Genomic DNA, 22,866 nt, shown 5'->3' with positions numbered 1-22,866 from the left:
GGTTTTGCATCCTATTGCTTGCTAGACATGATCCTGCTTCACTTGTGAGACCAGACAAGAACGTGGAATGGTTACATGATACTGACAACTCTACATTAACATTTTAGGATGGATTTGAATTCTGCAAGAAGTTTCCATAGCAATTGTAATTCTTCATTTTTACATAGATGTTTTAATCTATAAGATCACAATCTTGATTTCAGTTTATTGTAAGTGATATCAGCGGTTTCTTTCCATCTCTAAAGTGATACTCAAAGGGGAGCTACACAGAAATTAAAATTGTACTGTATCCATTTTAACTGTCTTTAAGCACAAAAATCAATTTTATACGTTTTTTAAAACAGTCACAGAGGCTGTGTATAACCTGTGCAACAAAATGGAATTAAAGATTTGCTTATACGGAATTGGGGAAAAATGGAAATAAAAGACATTTGAACCCTTTTAAAATCCATATTGAACTGTGAGCATAGCAAATTACAACATAGAAGTCATATTTTCAAGGACAGCTTTAGCCCTTTTCCAGCAACAATCTGACTGCCATTGCCTTGGAAACTGAACCAAAGGCGAAGGGAGGGATCACGGTTGAAAATTATGGTGGTGGTGGGGGGATCATTTGATTGCTTTCCCTTAGGGCTGAAATACTGAGGTAATAATGACAGAGTTTATAAACAGCAAGTTACAAAACTCTGTTGAATGATTTAATGCATTTTCAAACTGTAATGAAGAAAACACTAAACATGTAAAAACAATCAGCCGAATACAAGTAAATAAAAACAAGTAGTTTCACATATTAATAAATTCAGGATTTTTTTTTCCCAAAAGAAATTGGCTTTCATAGACTTAAACAAATAAGATGTTTCACACCAAATTATTTTGACTCTAAAGCATGTACAGAATTTAAGTCTGTGAAAACCGATGTGCACTCCTCATGGGGACCCCCCCCACACACACAAAAGATCTTTGAATTTGTCCAGTGATGCATCCAAGTGAAGTTCTGCATCAATAATGAAAATATGTAACAGCAACTTCCCTCCATTTTATGAAATGCTGGATATAATTAGTTCAGCATTGATTCTCTCTCTTTAGAATACTCCTGATTCCATGCATGGCCAAAACTGAAATGCTTGCACATGTTCAGTCAGTGTAACATTGTCCACCACCAATCTTTGCCCTACTGGAAGGGGAAATTTATGGCCTCGATATTACATCCAAGTAGTGAATATATAAAAGTTAAAAGATGTTACAGTCATTCAACTGATTAAGAATTAGTCTGCTCCTGAGAACTTGTCTCGAGCACCTTGGTTGGTTCCTCCACTCCATCCCCCGAGAAAATAAGTTAGTGTGTACTCCTTTCTGATGTCAGAGGTTGATCCCTCTGGTGATATAAAGGTCAGCAGCCACTGGAAGCAATGACAATTAAACTGCATACAATCAAACGGCCCTGTGTTACATATGTATATGTTAAAGACAGTTTAGGATAGTAGGATCACACTATTAAGCTTTCCTCCAACCTAAGTTTGTCAAGTCCATGTAAATTAAATGGTTAATCATTGCTCAGGATACTAGACATGGACCAGCCTGGAGTTGCTCTGATTCTATTAGCAGGAGGTGCACATGGCAAAAGTATGGATTTTTTTTTGAAGTATCCAGACTACATCCATGCTTATGTTTCTTTTCCTTCCTCTCTAACAAAAAGATGTTTTAGTCTTGTTTGTAAAAAAAAAATGCCTGCAGCCCAACACCAACCCAGTGTGTATGCCCCAGAGAGTAAAAAAAAAAAAAAATCTGATGAGTTTAAATTTAATCTTCCAAATTGTTAGAAACAAAAACTTTACAATTACTGTAGATACTGTGACAGTGTCCTTTAAATAAAAAGTCTTCTGATACCAGCAATTAAAGCCTACAGCTGATCACCTGAACCTTTCATCAGCAGGTATGGAAGTGTGGCAATTATGAAAGACTGAGGGTCTAATATATACTGTAATTCAGAAAAACAAGTGTTCTGAAAAAAATCAAGCTACTTTAAGACATTCTGCTCTATGAAGTCACCACATACATTCTGTTATAGTCTCTCCATTAAGTACCTCACCCCTTCTTATCCCTTCATAGTTTTATGCTTCAGCTTTCTGTTAGGACCTCAATTTTTTCATAATTACTTAATGGTGCACTTATTCTCCCCTTCTACTGCACCTCTATGCCTTCATATACTAATGAATGAAAAATCTGGTTAACAAATCAGCCTCTCAACTTCCATCTAAACAGTGCTGTAGAGGACTCAAGCTCAGCTATTGTTTTATATAATCATAAGAATGTAATTAAAAGATCATAATAATTGCCATAAGATATTAATCAACTTTAAACATCCTACTATATAAGACAACACCATCTAATTACTCTGATCTTTCATCTTATGCTGCGATATGTCAGACAGTTAGGGGCAGCTAAAAGGTCCCTCTGAAGCAGCCTTCCTCTTCCTTCTGAAAATGTCAGCTGCCACATGCATTTGCTTATTTGAGCAACAGCTGGCAATAACTCAACAGCCAGTACAACAAGGCTAAACACAGTGAGGAGTAAAGCCAGTGTAAGATCACTTGGGACTAAGGACGGAAAAACTACAGAATTATTCCCTCTCGAATGGAGAAGGGACTGCAGCAGTCCTAGTTAGAGCTGCAAGAACAAAGATGACATGTGATGTTTATCTGTGGTATTGCCCCATTAGCCTTAAGTATTAATCATCTTAAAAATCATATTTGGCATAATTGTCTTTCTTCATCTTAAAGGCAGTATTTCAGACACAGACCAAATGCACTTTTTCGAGGTTATGGAAAGACTCAACCTATCCTGACCGAAATTCATTTTTTGAGGTAGCACTCATTTACTTCATATTGCTGGCTCAAAATAAAACTAGGGAAATGAACCCATTTAAAAATATGTTCACTGAAGGTGTAAAAACAAAAACACAATTTCCTTTCTGGGTAGGTAACCAAAAAGTGTCAAATCCTTCCTATACAAGTCAACTCACATTCAGTGGAACATCTGAAACTTTCATAAATGGTTTATAACAATAGCTATAAACTAAAGTGCTTTAAAACTTTGCTTGAACAGATTTCAGTGATTAGAATCACAATATTCTGGATTTTTGCTAGTGTGAGAAGCTATAAGATTGGAATGAGCTTTATGCATGAAGGGCAGAATGAACATTTTCTTGTTCTTTTTCAAGAGAAATGTGTAAAAACAGCCTGAATGTTTTAACGCAGCATTCTATGCACATTACAAGAGGTTGTTTGCTTTTTCTCTCTCAAATCCGTGTTATTTCTCCAGAAACTAGAATAAAATTGGAGTTGAAGTTACATTACATTGCAGCACTAAAAATCATACTTCAGACAGATGCAAACAAGAAAATGTTTACCATGATACTAGTACTGAAATTCACACTTCTTGAAGTTCAGCCCTGCAGATTCCTTTAAACATAAGGCAGATATGTAAAATTATGGAAAATGCAAGAGACTACTATATATTCTTCACAATAAGTATATAAATTTCACATTAAAGTCACAAATGTAATGCCCTAATGTTCATCTAGCAAATGCTGAATAGCTTACGAACACATATGTGCTCTATATAACAGTGAACTCCTTTCTACTGACCAGTGGATGCTAAGATATAAAAGTTCATACACAAGACAAACTAATTTTTAAAAAAGTCACATTTTCTGTACATTACATGCAAATGGTGCACAATGTGGTAACAACAACATTTGCAAAGCGCTCCTTTTAAGGGAGAACTTTTACAATGAAGGCAGACTAATATTCAAAAGAGTCTGCAACAACAAAATAAGTTTACAAGTCCATGGCAACAAAAGCAAAAATTCTTCCAGCATCTCATTTTTCTTGTAACAACGCAGGGATGTTGATGTTCCAGCCAATAGCCTGACGATCAAACCCACAGGTAAATAGGTTACATATTGGATGGTCTTCGCTCCAAGCTGAACAGCAAACCATTCTTCTATGGCCCTATTACAATTTAAATAAATAAATTAGTATTACATTAGACAAGAAAGATGTTTCAAATTAGCAACCTATTCACTATACTAACTCATGATAAACTGATACAAGTATCTGTTTCATTTACCAAATAAAGCTATTCAAATAGATTTTTTTATATTATCTAATAAGTCACACCAGGATAAACCTTCCAGTATCTTGAGCTCCAGTGTTTAACAGAACACAAAATGTTTTTAATTTTTATTAAAAATTCTTAGTCACTCTCTTGCCATGCATACTTCCATCAGAAAAAAAAAAAAGTTCTCAAATACAATGAAGTATATTTGGCATGTTACAGAGCACAAAAAAAAAATGGAAGTCAATGGTTCCTGTTCAAGAACAAGTTAGTTTGTAAAATGAAAATGTATATGTCATGAATGGTGTCAAGTATCAGGGGGTAGCCGTGTTAGTCTATAGCCACAAAACCAACACGGAGTACAGTGGCATCTGAAGAAGTGAGTTTTTTTATCCACAAAAGCTTATGCCCAAATAATTTGTTAGTCTTTAAAGTGTCACCGGACTCCTTGCTGTTTATATGCCATGAATAAGGCTACGTTTTAGACACAGGTATTTTTAGTATAAGTCATGGACAGGTCACAGGCAGTAAACAAAAATTCACGGCCCATGACCAGTTTATGACTTCTACTATATACCCCTGACTAAAACTTTACGGGACAGGGGGGCAGGTCTGGGAGCACTGCGAGTGCTGGAGGGGATGTTCCAGGGGCCGCCCAATGAGTGCTGGGGGGGGCGTGGCCCAGTGGGGGCACCGTGGGTGCTGGGACAGGCTCCCTGTCCAGCTCCTGGGATGCAGCGACGTTCAACTCCTAGCTCCATATGCTGCCTCTCCTCCACAATAAACCCCAGTTCTGAAGCTCCCATTGGCTGAGAACTGCGGCCAATGGGAGCTGCGGAGGCAGCACCTGCATGCAAAGACAGCATGTGGAGCTAGGAGCTGAAGAAGAGGAGTTCTTGTTGTCCTTCTGGGGAGCACTCCCATCAGGTAAGCACCACCCCATGCTCCAATCCCCAGCGTTGAGCCCCCCTATACCCAAACTCCTACTGCTGGGGGGCCAGGGGCTTATTACTCAGATCTATTTTGTGGCTATTGTGAGTCACACTAGCTAAATTTTTCATGACTGTTTTTACTACATTATTCAGGTTAACATTACAGCCCCTAGACAAAAGGAGAGAAAAATGTTGGGTTGTTTGTTTTTTTTTAACCTACACATCAACTGTATTGCCAAGACCCAAGTACAAAATGGATACTAGCACAAGCATGGGAAAAAAGCATCACTATCAAAAACTTCAGTTTGCAGGACGGACAGCAACATTTTTTTACTTGTAAATTAAACAAATTTAATAAGCAATCACTGAGAGACCTGGAACTTCAAGATGTTAGGTAGTCAGTCCTTTCTCAGAGCAAATCCATGTTCTAAGATAGGCTCTACATTTAGACTTCAAGTGGTATTTAAACATTCTTCACCTCATTTATAACATTGAAAAAAACTCAAATACTTCAGCACAGAGAAGTCAAGGTGAAACCAGCTGAACTGAAGATATACATCATACCTATTTTGTGGATTCAGAAAAAGAAATTACATTAATTTATCTGTTCCGAAGTTTGCAAGGAGATTTACCCAAATTTAGAAAACCCAAAATGTTTTGTATTAAATGCGAATTTTCAGTAACTGACAAAATTTTCACTCCAGAAATTCAGCTACCTGTCTGTTACTGCGAGGGAGCCGTGCTAATCGCACTCCTGACATGTCGAATAATCTAACCTGACGGTTGTCATGTGGAAGGGCAATGATTCTTTGGCCAACACATACATTAATCCTGCACAGAAAAGATAAAAGTAGGTTATGTACAAAACTGAGCCTGACAAATAGGACTTGACAGTACAAGTCTGAGTTCATTGACAGTGATGTGGCTGAATATTTACTATTAAATTTAACAGTATCGTGAGTGTATTACAGCTAAGTTTTTTTTTATTGGAATAAGCTTGATCATCTGTGGCACACACACACGGATGCACAATTACCACCAGAAACTCCAGGAAAGCAAAATTATCTACTTTTTAAGAAGCTTTTTACAAATCCAACCCAAGCTTTGTTTTCACTCTTGATCATTGAATTTTAGTTCAGGTTCAATACACTTTAACTTTTAAGGTTAACTCAACTGATTATTTGTTTACCTGTTCACTGCAGAGTCTGTACGGATAGTAGCAATAGGAGATCTCATATTTTTCAAGTCCCAGACTTTCACAGTACGGTCATCACTACCCGAAACAACATTGTCGCCCACTGTGAAAACAGCTGATGTCACGGTACTAAACAATTGGGAGTAAAAAAGAATAATAAATCAAACCTTCAGGAAGAGTTAAGGAACCTTGATTTCAAGTTCTTCTGTTAACTATTCTTATGTTCCCTTAAATGTATAATTTGCAATAGATAATTTCAAACCAAAGTGACTAAAACTTAAGAAAGTCTTCAAGTGAGAGACATTAGACTTTGAATAAACTGTCAGTGGAAATCAGGGAAGCCAAGTCACATAGGACATAAAGCTAAACTGGACAAAGCACTAGGAAAAACAACATTGTAGAGAAAAATGTTCCACTGGTACAGATAGACTAGAGAAACTAACTGGTCATAAGAACCGCCATACAGGTGAGACCAATGGTCCATCTAGTCCAGTATCCTGTCTTGAACAGTGGTCAGTACCAGAGCTTAAGTAGGAATTTTGGAGTGATCTACCCCATCCTCCCCTTGCAATCTCTCGCAGTCAGAGATTTGGGATCACTCAACTACAGGGATTGCATCCCTGACCCTCTTGGCTAATACTCATTGATGGACCTACCCTCCATGAACTTATCTAGCTCTTTTTTGAAAACAGTTATGCTTTTGGCCATCACAACAAGTTCCACAGGTTAATTGTACGTTGTATGAAAAAATATTTCCTCTTGTTTGTATTAAACCTGTTGCCTACTAGTTTCATCAGGTGACTCCTGGGTTTTGTATTGTGAGAGAGGGTAAACAACACTTCTCTATTCATTCTTTCAACACCATTCATGTTTCTATAGACCTTTAACATGTCCCTGTCCACCCTTGTCTCTTTTCTAAACTGAACAACCCTAATACTTTTAGTCTCTCCTTGTACTGAAGCCGCTCCATGCCCTTGATCAACTTGGCTCCCCTTCTCTGAACCTTTACCAATTCCACTATATTCTTTTGAGAATGGGTGACTAGAGGTATTCAAGGGTAGGGGGCACTGTGATTTATATAGTGGTATTATGATATTTTCTATCTTATCTATCCTTTTCCTAATGGTCCCTAACACGTTAGCTTTTTTGACTGGTGCTGCAAACTGAGCTGAAGTTTTCAGAGAACTGTCAATGGCGACTCCAAGGTCTCTTTCTTCAGTGGTAAAAGCTAATTTAGAGCCCATATGTATATATGTGTAATTGAGATTATTTTCTTCAATGGGCATTACTTTGCATTTATCACTGTTGAATTTCATCTGCCATTTTGTTGCCCAGTCACGCACTTTTGTAATTCTTTAGTCAGGTTTGGACTTCACTGTCATAACTGTCCTACTCAGATCTGAACCTTAGAGTTCAGAACATGAGAAGCTAGCATGAAACCTCCAAAGCTTAATTACCAGCTTAGATCTGATAGCGCTGCCACCGATCAGGAATTTTAGGGCCTGATACCCTCTGGTCCCCCCAAACCTTCCCAGGGGACCCCAAGACCCAGATTCCTTGAGTCTCACAACAAAGGGGAAAAAACCATTTCCCTTCCCCCTCTTTACCTCCTCCCAGATTTCCCCACCCTGGGGACCCTAGGATACTCCCTGCTTCAAGTCCTTGAAACACAAGTACCGAGAGATCAAATCTTTCTCTCCCCTCACCCAGAGGGTATGCAAAGTCAGGCTTTGTAACTCTAACACAAAGAGATGTTCCCCCTCCCTTCGTTTCTTAGCCTTAACCAGTGAAAAACACTCAAACAGGTGACAATATACAGGGTCAATTGCTTAGAGGAAAAAAGGAATAAACAGCCTTATCCAAAAAGAATACAATTTAACACATTCCAGCAACTACACACATGTAAATACAAAAAAACAATATAAACCTATTGTCTTACTATCCTTGTACTTACAACTTGGAAACAGAAGATTAGAAAGCCTGGAGATAGAAAGATCACTCTCAGAGCCGAGAGGGTCACCGAACCAAGACAAAGAACAAAGAATTCACACCCAAAACTTCCCTCCGCCCAGATTTGAAAAAGTCTTGTTTCCTGATTGGTCCTCTGGTCAGGTGTTTGGTTCCCTTTGTTAACCCTTTACAGGTAAAAGAACATTAACCCTTAGCTATCTGTTTATTACATTCACGATCTTGAATATTTTTTTATTATTTGCAAACTTTGCCACTTCACTTTTCACTCCCCTTTCCAAATAATTTATGAACATACTGAACAGCACAGGTCTCAGTTATCATATCACAGATTTAAGTATAATGGGTCAGATATGTATACCTCAGCACTCTAAAGGAAGAATAAATGTCGCCAGGAAAGGTAAATACAGAATATCTAATATATTGCTGAACGCTAACGAAGGATGAAAATGTTATGAGAAGTGACCATAAAGGAATAGCCATTTAGTTGTTAAACTTGAAATGACACATCTCAGGGGTTTTGGCCTATTTCTTCAATTTTATTTCATTAATACATACACAAATTCTCAACTAAAAATTTGTTGGCTAGTTTCCAACTATCCAAAGTTCTCAAGGCATTTGCTTCCCTCTCCTAAATCATTAAAGTACGCTTCTCAGCTCAGTTTCTATGGATGTGATTTAATAACCTATCCCATAGCTGAGGTCAGGCACATCAATTCCTTGGAATTTAGTAATTTTAATTTAAGATGTCAGTTGTTCCTGTCATTTCTGTTGTACTGTGAGAATTTGATTTCATGTCTATTCAGACTACTGATTGAGATTAGCACTATCCAGGTCACAACAGACCAGTTTACGCAAGCCCTCTTAATTTAAATTGACATCAAATTAAACTCTAATTAGGACTCAACTCCACTGTATTAATGACACAAAGTTTCTTAATGCACTATTAGAGTGCAACTAAGCTATCCAGGGAAATTTACACAGCATGAATCAAAGGCGTTCACAACCTAATCTTCAGAACTCCATGCTCCCCAGCACAAAAATAAAGGCATCTATGCACCTACACAATACTTTTGGGGTCACAAAAACCAAAGACACAATCTGGCTCCCACTGATAACAAGAGCAGGATGGAGCCCTTGGACAGCAAAATAACAGGAGCCCTAGATGATTGGGATGAATACCCTTTCATGGTAAAATTACTTCACTCTTGGGCTAGATAGTTTTATATGGTACATGTCTTTTCCATACCATGCAACAGAGTTAAACAAATAGAAACTCTTTCCTCCAAAGTATAACCTACAAATACATGGTTTCTGTATGATACTACACTAGCTCTTCATGCAACCAGGACACTCCTCAGTAGTAAGTTTCTCATAGGGGTTCCCCAAAAGCCACCAAATGAGATTTTCCCCCCCTCTACCACATGAACTGTTCCTCTCCTGGATCTCTTCAATGGAGAGGTAAAGAGGGTATGTTTACATTGCAATTGAACACATGTAGTGGGCCCATACCACCTGACTTGGGCTTGTGAGGCTCAGGCTAAGCGGCTGTTTAAGTGAGGGTCCCAGAGTCCAGGCTCAAACCCAAGCCCGAACATCTAGACTGCAGTTAAACGGTATGGGCCCCCCACAGGTTTTTAATTGCAACGTAGACATACCCAGAGAAGCTGAAGTTGCCACCACCTCCCTGCAGATGGACAACAAGCAGTAAATTATCAGAGCTTAAACTACTGCTAGATAAACAAGTTTACTACAAACCAAGCTTAAGTTTCTTTAAGGTGGAATGCATTCAGTGAAACATTTAAATTGCTTGTAAATTAAATTCAGAAATGGGTGCAAACAATACCATTGGCTTAAGAGTGTGGGCTAGTGCTACGCTGTTCTCATAGCTCATTTGAAACCCTCTACTATTCCAATCTGGGGCTTTTCTTGATATGAGACTGGTAAAATCACATCAAACTGAAAGGTTCTTTAATTTAGACAAAATAGGAACAACGAAGGCCAAAGTTTTTCAGTTACAAACTAAAACAGAACTTGAATTCAGGGGGTTTGCTGAAGCAGCCAGTTAATGTGTTAGCACCTAACATTTGGAGACCTAGAAGTTTAAAAAAAAAAAAAAGATTTAGCTGCACTGAATACAAAATATTAATGTAAGAAAAAAAGGAAGAGATTAAGTAACTTCTCACTTTTTCTGCTATTACTGGCCTTTAAGTGGTTCTAAACAAGTTAAAACTGTAGCTAACATCCCCTTGGCTAAATTAATAAAAAGCATCAACAAAAGATCATTAGACCCCGTGTTAATGGAATGCTAAAAGACATTAGGTTTTTAATAACTCAAAAGGATGACAGGCATTGTAGGACAAAAAAACTGGCAAAGAGGCAGTCGTCTTATGACACCTTAAACTGTGGGTCCCACAGGGAGTTTGGTTTGCTACTACTGTTCTCCCGGAAAGCTTCAGACTCTGCCAAACCCCAGCAAAACTCATTTATCTTGTCGTAGCGAGCAGCCGAGCATATACTTCCAGCTGACAGCATGGCACTTTCTCACCACACACCACTGCCTGATCTGGAACATTCTGCTCCCTCCGTGGGTCTCAATCAATGGAAATACTGTGATGCTAGCACTCCTCATTAGGACTAACAGCTGTCTCCCCAGTCACACAGAGACACAAAACTATTTTGCATAACAATCTGCTGAAATTTCACACACAGGGAAAAAAATGATGTTGAAAATGTTGGACCATGAAATGCTGATACAGTATGTTTTTTGGCACCACATCAAAAAAAATTAACACTAGAGTTTCCTTTATTTGCAGTACACACTATTTTAGAAAGTGTTAAACATATAACAATAATACAGTGCTTTTCGTATCGAGGAAGATGCCTGTATGCTCTTGAAGACTAAATATGTTGTGAGAAGTTATGACTAGGTACTAGGGTTTCGTTCAGGCCAGCCAGCTGAGATTCATTCTGAAATTGGACTTACAAAGACAAACAACCTGGACATTGTGAATAACTGATTTATTGTTATTTAATAAATAACTACTCAAAAGTGTTATTTTTATACAAATGCAGTATAGTTACAGTCGTGTCGGTCCTAGGATATTAGGCAGACAAGGCGGGTAAGGTAATATCTTGGACCATTTTGTGCTGGTGAGAGACACAAGCTTTCGAGCTCACACAGAGCTCTTCTGATTACCTTCCCCAGAAGAAGAGCTCTGTGTGGCTTGAAAGCTTGTCTCTCTCACTAAAAGAAGTTTGTCCAATAAAAGGTATTACCATGTTTATATAAAGTACACGTTATAAAACCTAGAAACATGACTGTTGAAACAAACAAACATTTTCACTTAGATAAAAAGTAGTATTTCTCATTGCACTTATTCTCTAGATAAATTTAGATTAGGACCCTTCCAGCCAAATTGGAAGTAATTTTTTTTCTAAGAATAGCTCCAGCAAAGGACAAACAAAAAACTACTTCAAAAGTAAAAAAGTCAGTGCAAATCTATCACTAACCATCGGCTGAGCTCTCCCTATCTGACCATCATAAATTAAAGGGCTAGGTGATGACAGTTTGAATACAACCCAATAGTTATACCCCCAACATATCCTAAACGTGCTCCTTCGTCACTTATTTCCCCACTGTTTTGTCACCCCAGTAGTACATCCCTGATGTGTTACTGCCCCTGTACATGCCCTATTAGTAAACTGTAAGCTATTCAAGGCAAGGAACCCATCTCATTTTATTCCTGTCATGAACACATTTTAAAGTAACCGCACAACTGCAATCCTTCCAGGAAAAAAAAAAAAAAAAAAAAAGAGAGAAGAAGAAGAACTAGGTAAGTTCATGGAGGATAGCCCCATCAGTGACTCTTAGCCAGGATGGGCAGGGTTGGTATCCCTAGCCTTTGTTTCCTAGAAGCTGGGATGGGTGATCGGGGAAGGATCACTTGATGACTACCTGTTCTGTTCATTCCCTCTGGGGCACCTAGCATTGGCCACTGACAGAAGACAGGATACTGGACTAGATGGACCCATTATGGCTGTTCTTATGTTGTTAGAATTTCTTGGCTCATTTTCTAGATTCACAAAAAAGGCTCTCTTTCAATTCTAGCATAATTGATTCTTATTCTAATTCAGATAGTATGCATTACTGATTATTCCATAGTATAGCAATAAAATACGAAATAATTATTTAGAACATAAAGGAGATTTCCTGTAACAACTCCTCCATATACCTGATTTTAATGCAATTATAGCAAATGCTGTACACCACTATTACAGAAAATGACTATTAAAGCACTTTGAGATTATTTATTTGATTATGCTCTCTGGACAGACATAACGATGTAAGAAAATGTCTAGTTAAAAAATCAGTGCAATGCACCCAGTAAAAACCAACATCACATATTTCATTATTTAAAAAGTAGAGAAAGTACAGTTAGACAAATTTAAATTCTAATTATATATTTGTATATCTCAAATTATAAATTTGAAATAATTTGCTAAGTTTATATTTTAATATTTTCCCCATTAGTTTGGTGAAATAGTAATTTCCCACTGTAGGCATTAATTATTAATTTCAAATTAGTTTGGTTTACAAACCAAAATGTGTTGTATTATTACAGCGAAAGTGATGACAATTTTTTATTTTCCTTTATTGGAGTTATTCCAAGTCAGCTGAAACAAAATGAAAGGAAAGGAAAGGAAAAAGGAGAGAAATGTGTCCATTTACTGACAGGGGAGGAAATGTAGGATCTTTTCCATTCATGTGTATCTCAAATATCTTAAATCAATTTAAAATCATATCAAATGCCAAAATGTTGGTCCACTTATAAATATTGTCAAAACTGATACAAATAGAGTCTTTAGCCCACCTGCTGGTGAGGCTTAATGGCCAGTAACTGCATCAACTGTCAGTTTTTTTATACTGCAGTTGCAATGAAAAACTAAAGAAATTGTTATGCCCAACTCTACAGAGAAGGTGGGGAAGGGTGAGCACATAGAGAATATGTCAAATACTTGTAGTAATTCTTGTCAGAAAGCAGTAAGAAAATGATATTCCAGAGTATTTACTATATTAGATCCCAATATAAAGATTCAACATCTCCACAGAGGACTCTAAAAAGGCCATAAAAACTAGATAAACAAGCTTGAAAATTATTTTTACACAAGTGTGTGGGAAGAATGTGCAAGAATAAGTAAGATATCACAACTCACAACACTGGACTTGAGACATCCAAGACATGCTCGTCATACTATCCAGAAATGTCAGGAAGCTATTGGGGAGACACCCTAATTTGGCAAGAGTCAAAACCATACTGCTAAATATACAGTGTACAGACAACTTGATAATGCTGTTTTGCAATCTGCATGGAACAGTTGTCTTAAGTCAGCATTGCTGCATGTTGTCATGTGCACATGCATGTGTCTAATCTGTGAATGAAAATCTAGTATTTAGATGTACAAGTTTAGGACCCTGAAAGTGTACATGGAAAAATCTGACTCTAAAAGATTCAAGATTCAGGGCTAAGAACTTACTTTCAGTGCTCAAAACCGTGCCAAGTGCTTTACAGTACAGACAAAAATACATGGTCCCTGTCCAGGACAGTTAATCCATTTACAGATGAGTTGCGAAGCAGGGTAACAAAACCAAACAAAACGAAGGAGGAAAGACGAAAGGTTACAATAACAGGATCATACAGGTATTAATTAGGGGTTTGAACAGAACATGAAACTAAACTTTTTAAGAAAAGAAAAGTTATATATATGAACACTTGACCAATTTCTTATGGATATTGCATTAACAGAGAAGGTCTTAATGAGGTTATATGAGAAAGCAGTCTGGAAAACCAGTCCAGGAGGGCATTCCATGCACAGGGACAGTAAGTAACTACACAGTCATAGATGAAGGAGAAATGGAGAACAAAGCCTCAGTGCTAGCATCACTAGCAGAGTGGAGGAGTGGGAATAACCTTGAGAAGTAGACACACTTTAATCAGTTGTATTGGTGTCAACGTAAATCCGACTTTGCAATGTTTCGTTTGTGTGTAGTCTTGTCCGGGTCCTCTGCACAGAGGTGAACTTCATTCAGAAGCACATAACCTGCAGATATTTCCAGCAAGGTTAGGAATTACATCTTAGACACATTCAGTTGGAAATTTTCATTGATCAAATACTGGCTGAAGTCTCCAATATCCAGGATGGGTGATACTGGACTTTTGGTATCAGAAAGTAGCTGGAAAAATACACAATACTTTGTAGGTAGCATGGATTAGACATTTCTTGCAAGAAGGGAATGGATTTTTCCATCATTTGATAGTCCAAATAGAACTGTACTCACAAGAGCTTGGTGGAAGAAAATTGGTGGGCTTTCCCAGATGCTGATTCAGTATCTCTCAAAAATATTTAGCATCCACAAGTCTCCAAAGATTAGGGCCAATGATGGTAGAAGGTAGAAACTGATTGCTTACCTGTACTATAACCTTTCATAAACAAAAGACTGGTACTGCTTGGGAGCATGGGGCTTGAACAAACCAGGGTTATTTGCAAGATGTTCTGGGCACCCCTGAATTCCTACTACTGCAATTTTAACTCTAAATACTCAAAAAGAAGACAAGGGCTAGATGATTGCACCCAGCTGACAAAGGGAGGCTTTATTAACATGTGTTGCACTCTTTCAAACCCAGAAGCAGGTCCTCTACAAGAAAGAGGAGGTTTTCTAGTTTCTGCTGAAATTTTTGAGACAGCCTCAAAACCTGTAGTCAATGTACGCTTAAAAGTATCACTCCAAGACAGCCACTCTCATTTTAGTACTACAGACATCAGAAGCTGCCCTCATTTGATATTTGTCTCCAGTCCCCTCATTAACAAGGGTTTTTTAAGTCCATTTCTCTTTAGGAAATGAAATTTAAAGGCTCTCTTTTACAGAAAGAGAGATTCCAAGTTTCACAATTTCTCTCTCCCAGTAAAGCTTGGTATTTTTTGCCTAGAACCACCACAGAGAATTAACATACTGTCAAACAGGAGGAGGGATCACAGTTTTCTGATAGTTCCAAACTTTCACAGTTCTCTTCCTCACAAATGTTCCTCAGTTCCAGTCTGATTTTATTAGCTAAATCTCTCCTGAAGAGCTAAATCCTGTAATGATACTTTGGGAATTGGAGATAGGAACTGAGTACAGATAGCTACATAATATTGCAGCTGGACTGTGAAAATAGGTACGCTGGTAATGAGACTTACATGGTTTCAAAGGTCTGACCTCTGACTGTAAAACAACCAAAGAGGAAAGATAGCATTTGTCTGAATGCACTGTCTTTGAGGTAGCTATACTGAATAATGGAAGAATTGGTAGGAGCAGGTTGGAAGAACTGTCACAGATATGAGGAGTTCACATGTACTTTGAGGGATCAAGTATGCCTCATTACCGTCAGGAGTTCTGCAGTTTGCATCAGCAGCTGCACACGGAGGCAGTTTTGTTACAGGGATTGTCAGCAGTCTGGTCTCTGGTACACAGTGAGGTGTACGCAGAGGCAGTGTTTCTGCAGGAATCCTCAGGTCAAGAGTAAAGGCATGGTTTTTGTGGAGTAGGCAGGCTCACTGTGAGTCTGACAGCTCATGTTCACTATGCCTAACATAACCTCAAGTTTTGTCTTAGAGCTATGGTGTTACACTTTGTCCAAGTGCTCATGTACTCTGTTCCCAGAGCAGTCCATGACATCTGTAAGGGTGTGTGTGTGTTACTGGAATGTTGGGGCATCACTCGAAGAGGGCAGAGTAAGGTTGCGTTGTAGAGTAGCATGTGCCTTAACTCTATTTCCTGGTTTTCAGAGATGCGAGCATATCTGAATGTGACCTGTGAGGGCCTGACACACTACTGAGCAACCTTAACTCTATGTTAAAGTTGTTTAGCATTTAATTCCCTTTGTTTAAAAACAATGTTTTTTTCTCTTAACAGCGCCATGGGTCACAGCCCAGCTCTCCCTCTCCACCACTTCTGGCTCCTTAGCGATGATTATCCAGGTAACTGAATGCCACTGGCTGTATATTATTCCCTTCACTGTTCCTGCATTGTTTCTTGTTTCTCCACTTGTCCCAAACAACCTAGTCCTCCCTTCTCAACTCTCCTCATCATGCAGAGGCTGGTGCTGGCATGAAACTTGCAGGCTGAAGTGCTAGAGTGAGGAGGCAGGTACAGTGCACGGACAAGCATAGAGTCAGTGGGACATATTTTGAAAGAGGACAGAGCTTTCATGGCATGGGTTCAGTGGGGAGTTATGAAGGGTAGTGCTGAAGCTCTCAACATCCCCCAGTGAACAGGTCTATTCCCTTCCTTCCACCCCATTCTTCCCTGCACAGTTTCAGCATCTCCAACATTCTCCTTCTCCCCATTTCCCCTTCCAAATGCTCAGGCAGTGCTCCAACTCCAATATTCCCTCTATCATACCTCCACAACGTAAGTCATCATGTGGATTTTAGAGTACTCAGCAGCTCTCATTCAAGGCTTTTGACTTGATACCAAACTGTATTTTAATTAAGAAAAAGGAAATTACCTTTTCTGTAACTGGTATTCGAGATGTGTTGCTCATGTCCATTCCATATTAGGGGTATGTGCTCACCACATGCACTGGTGCCGGAAGTTTTTTCCTCAGCAGTATCCATAGGGAACCAGCTCTGGTGCCCTCTGGAGTGGTGCCCGCATGGCAGGTTACAGGAGTGCTGCCAGGTCCCCCCACCCACAGTTCCTTCTTGCCAGTAACTCCAACAGTGGGGAAGGAAGGCAGTCATGGAATGGACATGAGCAAGATATCCTGAAGAATACTAGTTACATGAAAAGGTAACTGTCTTTTCTTCAAGTGCTTAATCATGTCCATTCCATATTAGGTGACTCCCAAGCAGTACCCCTGGAGGTGGGTAGGCGTTCACGGACACGTAGATTGTAACACAGCTCTGCCGAACCCAGTGTCGTCCCTGGCTTCCTCAGTGATGGCACAATGAGCCGTAAATGTGTGAACAGAGGACCACGTTGTGGCTCTACAGATGTTCTGGATCGGGATGTGCGCCAGGAAGGCCACCGAAAACACCTGCCCTCTTGTCGAGTGGGCTCTGACAGTGGCAGAACCCCCATCAGGTTGTAACAGGTCCTTATGCACGAGGTAATCCAATTGGAAATCCTCTGCGGGGACACTGGGTGACCCTTAATTCTATACACTGTAGCAATGAAGAGTTGAGTTCATTTACAGAAAGGCTTGGTACAGTCTAAGTAGAGAGTGCCAGGATCTCCTGAGTTGCTTGAAAGGCCTCAGGCATCGTTATCTGGAGTTGCAGGCAAAGCATGGGATGGGCTGCATCGCTCGACCTGAGCTGGGGCCCGACTTCCCGAGGGGGATGTTGAGCTGCCCGACACAGGTCTTGGCTCTCTCCCTGCCCTTTCCATTCCCTTGTGGGAGAGAGGAGATCTTCTTCTCAGTCTTTTTCGGCTTCTTAAGCGGAGCCACTGAGGGAGACCGGTGCCAGCTTGTGGACAGCACCGGGGGAACACTAGCACAGACGCCACGCTCGGTGTGGAGTTGAACCTCTGCTCCAGTGCCGGAATGAGTGCAGACTCCATTAGGAGTGCTCTTGGATGGATGTCGCACTCCATCTTCGTCCTAAGTTTGAAGGACTTGCAGATACAGCATTTGTCACTTATGTGTCCTTTGCCTAAGCACCGTAGGCATCTGGTATGTGGATCGTTGACGGGCATAGGCCATTTGCAGAAAGTGCAGGGCTTAAAGCCTGGGGACCGGGGCATGTCCTGACCCCCGGCTTGGTTCTTGTCCGGGATTAATGAAGAGTTCAAGAACTACTACTAAGGGTAACTAAGGAACTACTAACTATATGTAACTATTTTACAGGGTTTCAAAGTTCGCAAGAACAGAGAAAGAAACAACGCTAGCCAAAGTGACAGATGTACCAGCACCTTCACTCGCTGCAAGAGGGAACTGAGGGTGGGAGAAGCCAACAGCACCCCTTATACCACGCTATGCAGATGCCACTCCAAAGGGCACCAGGGCCGGTCCCCCAGATACTGCTGAGAGAAAAATTCTAGCACCGGTGCATGTGGTGAGCACATACCCCTAATATGCAATGGACATGAGCAAGCACTTGAAGAAGAACTAGAACGTACAAAATCAACATGGCACATATTAAATGGATTAAAAACTGGTTAACCACAAATAGAAACACACCACTTGATGATTTCCTGACAAGGTACTCAAGGATTGGTTCTTTGCCCTATGCTATTTAATATTTTTACCACTGACCTGGAAGAAAACAACAACACTAATAAAGTACACAGATGATCAAAATACTGGGGGCATAGGAAGTAAAGAAGAGGACAGATCACTGATACAGAGCAATCTGGATCGCCCGGTAAGCTGGCTGCAAGCAAACAATATGCATTTCAAAGCAGTCAGACGTAAAGCAGGTACGCCATACTTAACAGGATGGGATTCCTATCCTGGGAAGGAGGGACTCTGAAAAGGATTTGGGGGACCATAGTGAATAATCAGCTGAATACAAGCTCCCAGTGTGATGCTGTGGCCAAAAGGGCTAATAAGATCCTAGGAGCATAAACAGGGGAAGAAAGAGGAGTAGCAGTAGAGAGGTTATTTTACCTCCGTATTTGGCACTGATGTGACCACTGTTGAAATACTCCAGTACTGTCATTCACAGTTAAAGAAGGATATCGAAGAATTGGAGGTGAGGCTTTAGAGAAGAGCCATGAGACAGATTTAAGGACCGGAAAAAATGCCTTACAGTGAAAGACTCAAGAAGCTCAATCTGTTTAGTTTAATAAAGGGAAGGTTAAGAGATGACTTGATCAGTCTGTAACTAACTACACAGAGAACAGAAATTTGATAGTAGAGGGCTATTCAATCCAACAGACAAAATACAATGGCTGGAAGCTGAAGCTAGACAAATTCAGACCAGAAATAAACTGCAAATTTTTAAACTGTGAAGGTAATTAACCACTGGAACTCCACACCAAAACAGATGCATTCTTTGGAAGTAAGACTAGCCTTTTGTCATGTGCCTAGGATATCAAGCCTGGAAGTCTGATTTAGTTTCTTTTGTGAATTGCACCTACTGATTTCTCTTAATTACGTCTGGTATACATGCATCAAACAGATTCATAGACTCTAGGACTGGAAGGGACCTCGAGAGGTCATTGAATCCAGTCCCCTGCCCTCATGGCAGGACCACATACTGTCTAGACCATCCCGGACAGACATTTATCTAACCTACTCTTAAATATCTCCAGAGATGGAGATTCCACAATCTCCCTAGGCAATTTATTCCAGTGTTTAACCACCCTGATAGTTTGGAACTTTTTCCTAATGTCCAACCTAAATCTCTCTTGCTGCAGTTTAAGTCCATTGCTTCTTGCTCTATCCTTAGAGGCTAATGTGAACAAGTTTTCTCCCTCCTCCTGACGACACCCTTTTAGATACCTGAAAACTGCTATCATGTCCCCTCTCAGCCTTCTCTTTTCCAAACTAAACAAACCCAATTCTTTCAGCCTTCCTTCGCAGGTCATGTTCTCAAGATCTTTGATCATTCTTGTTGCTCTTCTCTGGACCCTCTCCAATTTCTCCACATCTTTCTTGAAATGTGGTGCCCAGAACTGGACACAATACTCCAGTTGAGGCCTAACCAGCGCAGAGTACAGCGGAAGAATGACTTCTCGTGTCTTGCTCACAACACATCTGTTAATGCATCGCAGAATCACATTTGCTTTTTTTACAACAGCATCACGTTGTTGACTCATATTTAGCTTGTGGTCCACTATCACCCCTAGATCCCTTTCTGCCGTACTCCTTCCTAGACAGTCTCTTCCCATTCTATGTGTGTGAAACTGACTGTTCCTTCCGAAGTGGAGCACTTTGCATTTGTCTTTATTAAACTTCATCCGGTTTACCTCAGACCATTTCTCCAATTTGTCCAGATCATTTTGAATTATGACCCTGTCCTCCAAAATAGTTGCAATCACTCCCAGTTTGGTATCATCTGCAAACTTAATAAGTGTACTTTCTATGCCAACGTCTAAGTCATTAATGAAGATATTGACCAGAGTTGGTCCCACAACAGACCCTTGCAGAACCCCACTTGTTATACCTTTCCAGCATGATTGGGAACCATTAACAACTACTCTCCGAGTACGGTTATCCAGCCAGTTATGCACCCTCCTTATAGTAGCCCCATCTAAATTGTATTTGCCTAGCTTTTTGATAAGAATATCATGCGAGACCGTATTACATGCCTTACTAAAATCTAGGTATACCACATCCACCGCTTCTCCCTTATCCACAAGACTCGTTATCCTATCAAAGAAGGCTATCAGATTGGTTTGATACGATTTGTTCTTTACAAATCCATGCTGGCTATTCCCTATCACCTTACCACCTTCCAAGTGTTTGCAGATGATTTCCTTAATTACTTGCTCCATTATCTTCCCTGGCACAGAAGTTAAACTAACTGGTCTGTACTTTCCTGGGTTGTTTTTATTTCCCTCTTTATAGATTAGCACTATATCTGCCCTTTTCCAGTCTTCTGGAATCTCTCCTGTCTCCCATGATTTTCCAAAGATAATAGCTAGAGGCTCAGATACCTCCTCTATTAGCTCCTTGAGTATTCTAGGATGCATTTCATCAGGCCCTGGTGACTTGTAGGCATCTAACATTTCTAAGTGATTTTTAACTTGTTCTTTTTTTATTTTACCTTCTAAACCTACCCTCGTCCCATCTGCATTCACTATGGTAGGCATTCCTTCAGACTTCTCAGTGAAGACCGAAACAAAGAAGCCATTAAGCATTTCTGTCATTTCCAAGTTTCCTGTTACTGTTTCTCCCTCCTCACTGAATAGTGGGCCTACCCTGTCCTTGGTCTTCCTCTTGCTTCTAATGTATTGATAAAAAGTCTTCTTGTTTCCTTTTATTCCCATCGCTAGTTTGAGCTCATTCTGTGCCTTTGCCTTTCTAATCTTGCCCTTGCATTCCTGTGTTGTATGCCTATATTCAGCCTCTGAAATCTGACCTAGTTTCCATTTTTTATATGATTCCTTTTTATTTTTTAAATCATGCAAGATCTCGTGGTTAAGCCAAGGTGGTCTTTTGCCACATTTTCTATCTTTCCTACCCAGCGGAATAGCTTGCTTTTGGGCCCTTAATAGCGTCCCTTTGAAAAACTGCCAACTCTCCTCAGTTGTCCCCAAGTAGGGACCTTACCAAATCCGCCTTCCTGAAATCCATTGTCTCTATTTTGCTGCACTCCCTTCTACCTTTCCTTAGAATTGCAAACTCTATGATTTCACGATCACTTTCACCCAAGCTACCTTCTACTTTCAAATTCTCAACGAGTTCCTCCCTATTTGTTAAAATCAAGACTACATGAATGGTAGTCTAATTTTTCATTGTTACCTTTTTAAGAGAGAGAGCAAAAATTCAAGAAGTATATTTAATGTAGAGTGCTTTTATAAAAATGTAACATGCTTTAGAATTAGCTTAGCACGTGTGCAGCAATATAATAATTCAATGTTCAACTTGAAAGACTTTGGATAGCTCTCAGAAAACATGTTAGCTGCAATTTATGATTTTTAAAGATGCTCACAAAAATCATGCGATATTACACTTTGAACACAAATGATTTTGAAGACTGTTTTCCTTCAATGTGGACAGAGAGACTGTACTTTTAAGCCATGTTACATTTTGAGTTTTAATATTGTGCTGAAAAAAAAGCTGTTTATGGTTAACACCTAGTTTAGATTCCCTCCCTCATGCATGTTTCCAATTTTTTTACACAAGCAGCTGCTTGATGCATAAACCTATCTAAAACAGAGAAACTAGTGTCAGCTCTATGCGGCTAAATCAATGGATGTTTGAGGAGAATCTCATTCTGGTTTGTCTTCTCTTTTCCTAAATTTGGGACTCTTCTGGAGGCTGAGTGCCCAAGTGTTGTCATGGAACATTTTCAGCATTTAATAAAGGGTTATGGTGCCATCTATTGGAAGATGATCTGAAAGCAGTTTGAACAAAATATTGCAAATATTTAACTGTAGGGCTCTGTGATGAACGCTCTACATGGCACAGGTAAGAAGGGTATTCAGAATACCTCTGAATTATAATCTTACAGAAATTCACATTTAGTCTCAGATTACTTACTATCTCCTGCTGATTAAGATGACCAAGCAGATGCTAGGCTCCACCTGAACATGAAGTGTAAAGTTTTACTCCCACTTTAAAAATAAAAATGACTGAAAAAACATTTCTTCTGATGGGGGAAGGAAAACTTATTTCTGATCCATGTACCAACAGGATCCAACAGTGGTTCTGAATCTCAACCAGAACAAGTGGCAATAATAATGTGTGACTTCAGGGAGAAAAAACACAAAAGTGGCAAGTTAAATCATTTACATGAATACTATCTATTCCTCACAATCTACATCACCCACACTACTTTTATATACATACACAGTCAATTTTTAAAAAGTACTTGTATGTTCCCTTGGATCTTTTAGATAAAAGATAAGTTACATATTCCCAAACCAATCAGCCTATAAATAGCACGACAGTTCTTGAAGATGTTGTGTGAATAGTCTTAGGAAAAAAAATCTGG

At 39.5% G+C, this 22,866-nt stretch overlaps 1 protein-coding gene across 3 annotated transcripts in view; it reads right to left on the bottom strand.

Moving 5' to 3' along the window:
- Positions 1 to 684: 684 nt before the first annotated feature.
- Positions 685 to 22,866, bottom strand: part of WDR37 (WD repeat domain 37) — a 64,245-nt gene continuing 42,063 nt past the window's right edge. For all 3 annotated transcript variants that reach the window (XM_050942259.1, XM_050942260.1, XM_050942261.1), the window contains 3 exons: positions 6,241 to 6,375; positions 5,768 to 5,882; positions 685 to 4,013 (listed from right to left, as the gene is read on the bottom strand). In XM_050942259.1, coding sequence (XP_050798216.1) covers positions 3,882 to 4,013; positions 5,768 to 5,882; positions 6,241 to 6,375 — 382 coding nt within the window. In that variant the 3' untranslated portion in view covers positions 685 to 3,881. The remainder of the gene's footprint in view (positions 4,014 to 5,767; positions 5,883 to 6,240; positions 6,376 to 22,866) is intronic.

Source organism: Gopherus flavomarginatus, chromosome 2 (assembly GCF_025201925.1).
Source record: "Gopherus flavomarginatus isolate rGopFla2 chromosome 2, rGopFla2.mat.asm, whole genome shotgun sequence".
In the NCBI taxonomy this organism is placed as follows: Eukaryota; Metazoa; Chordata; order Testudines; family Testudinidae; genus Gopherus; species Gopherus flavomarginatus.
Note: the sequence above shows the minus strand (reverse complement) of the source record. Positions and strands in the feature narration are given on the sequence as shown.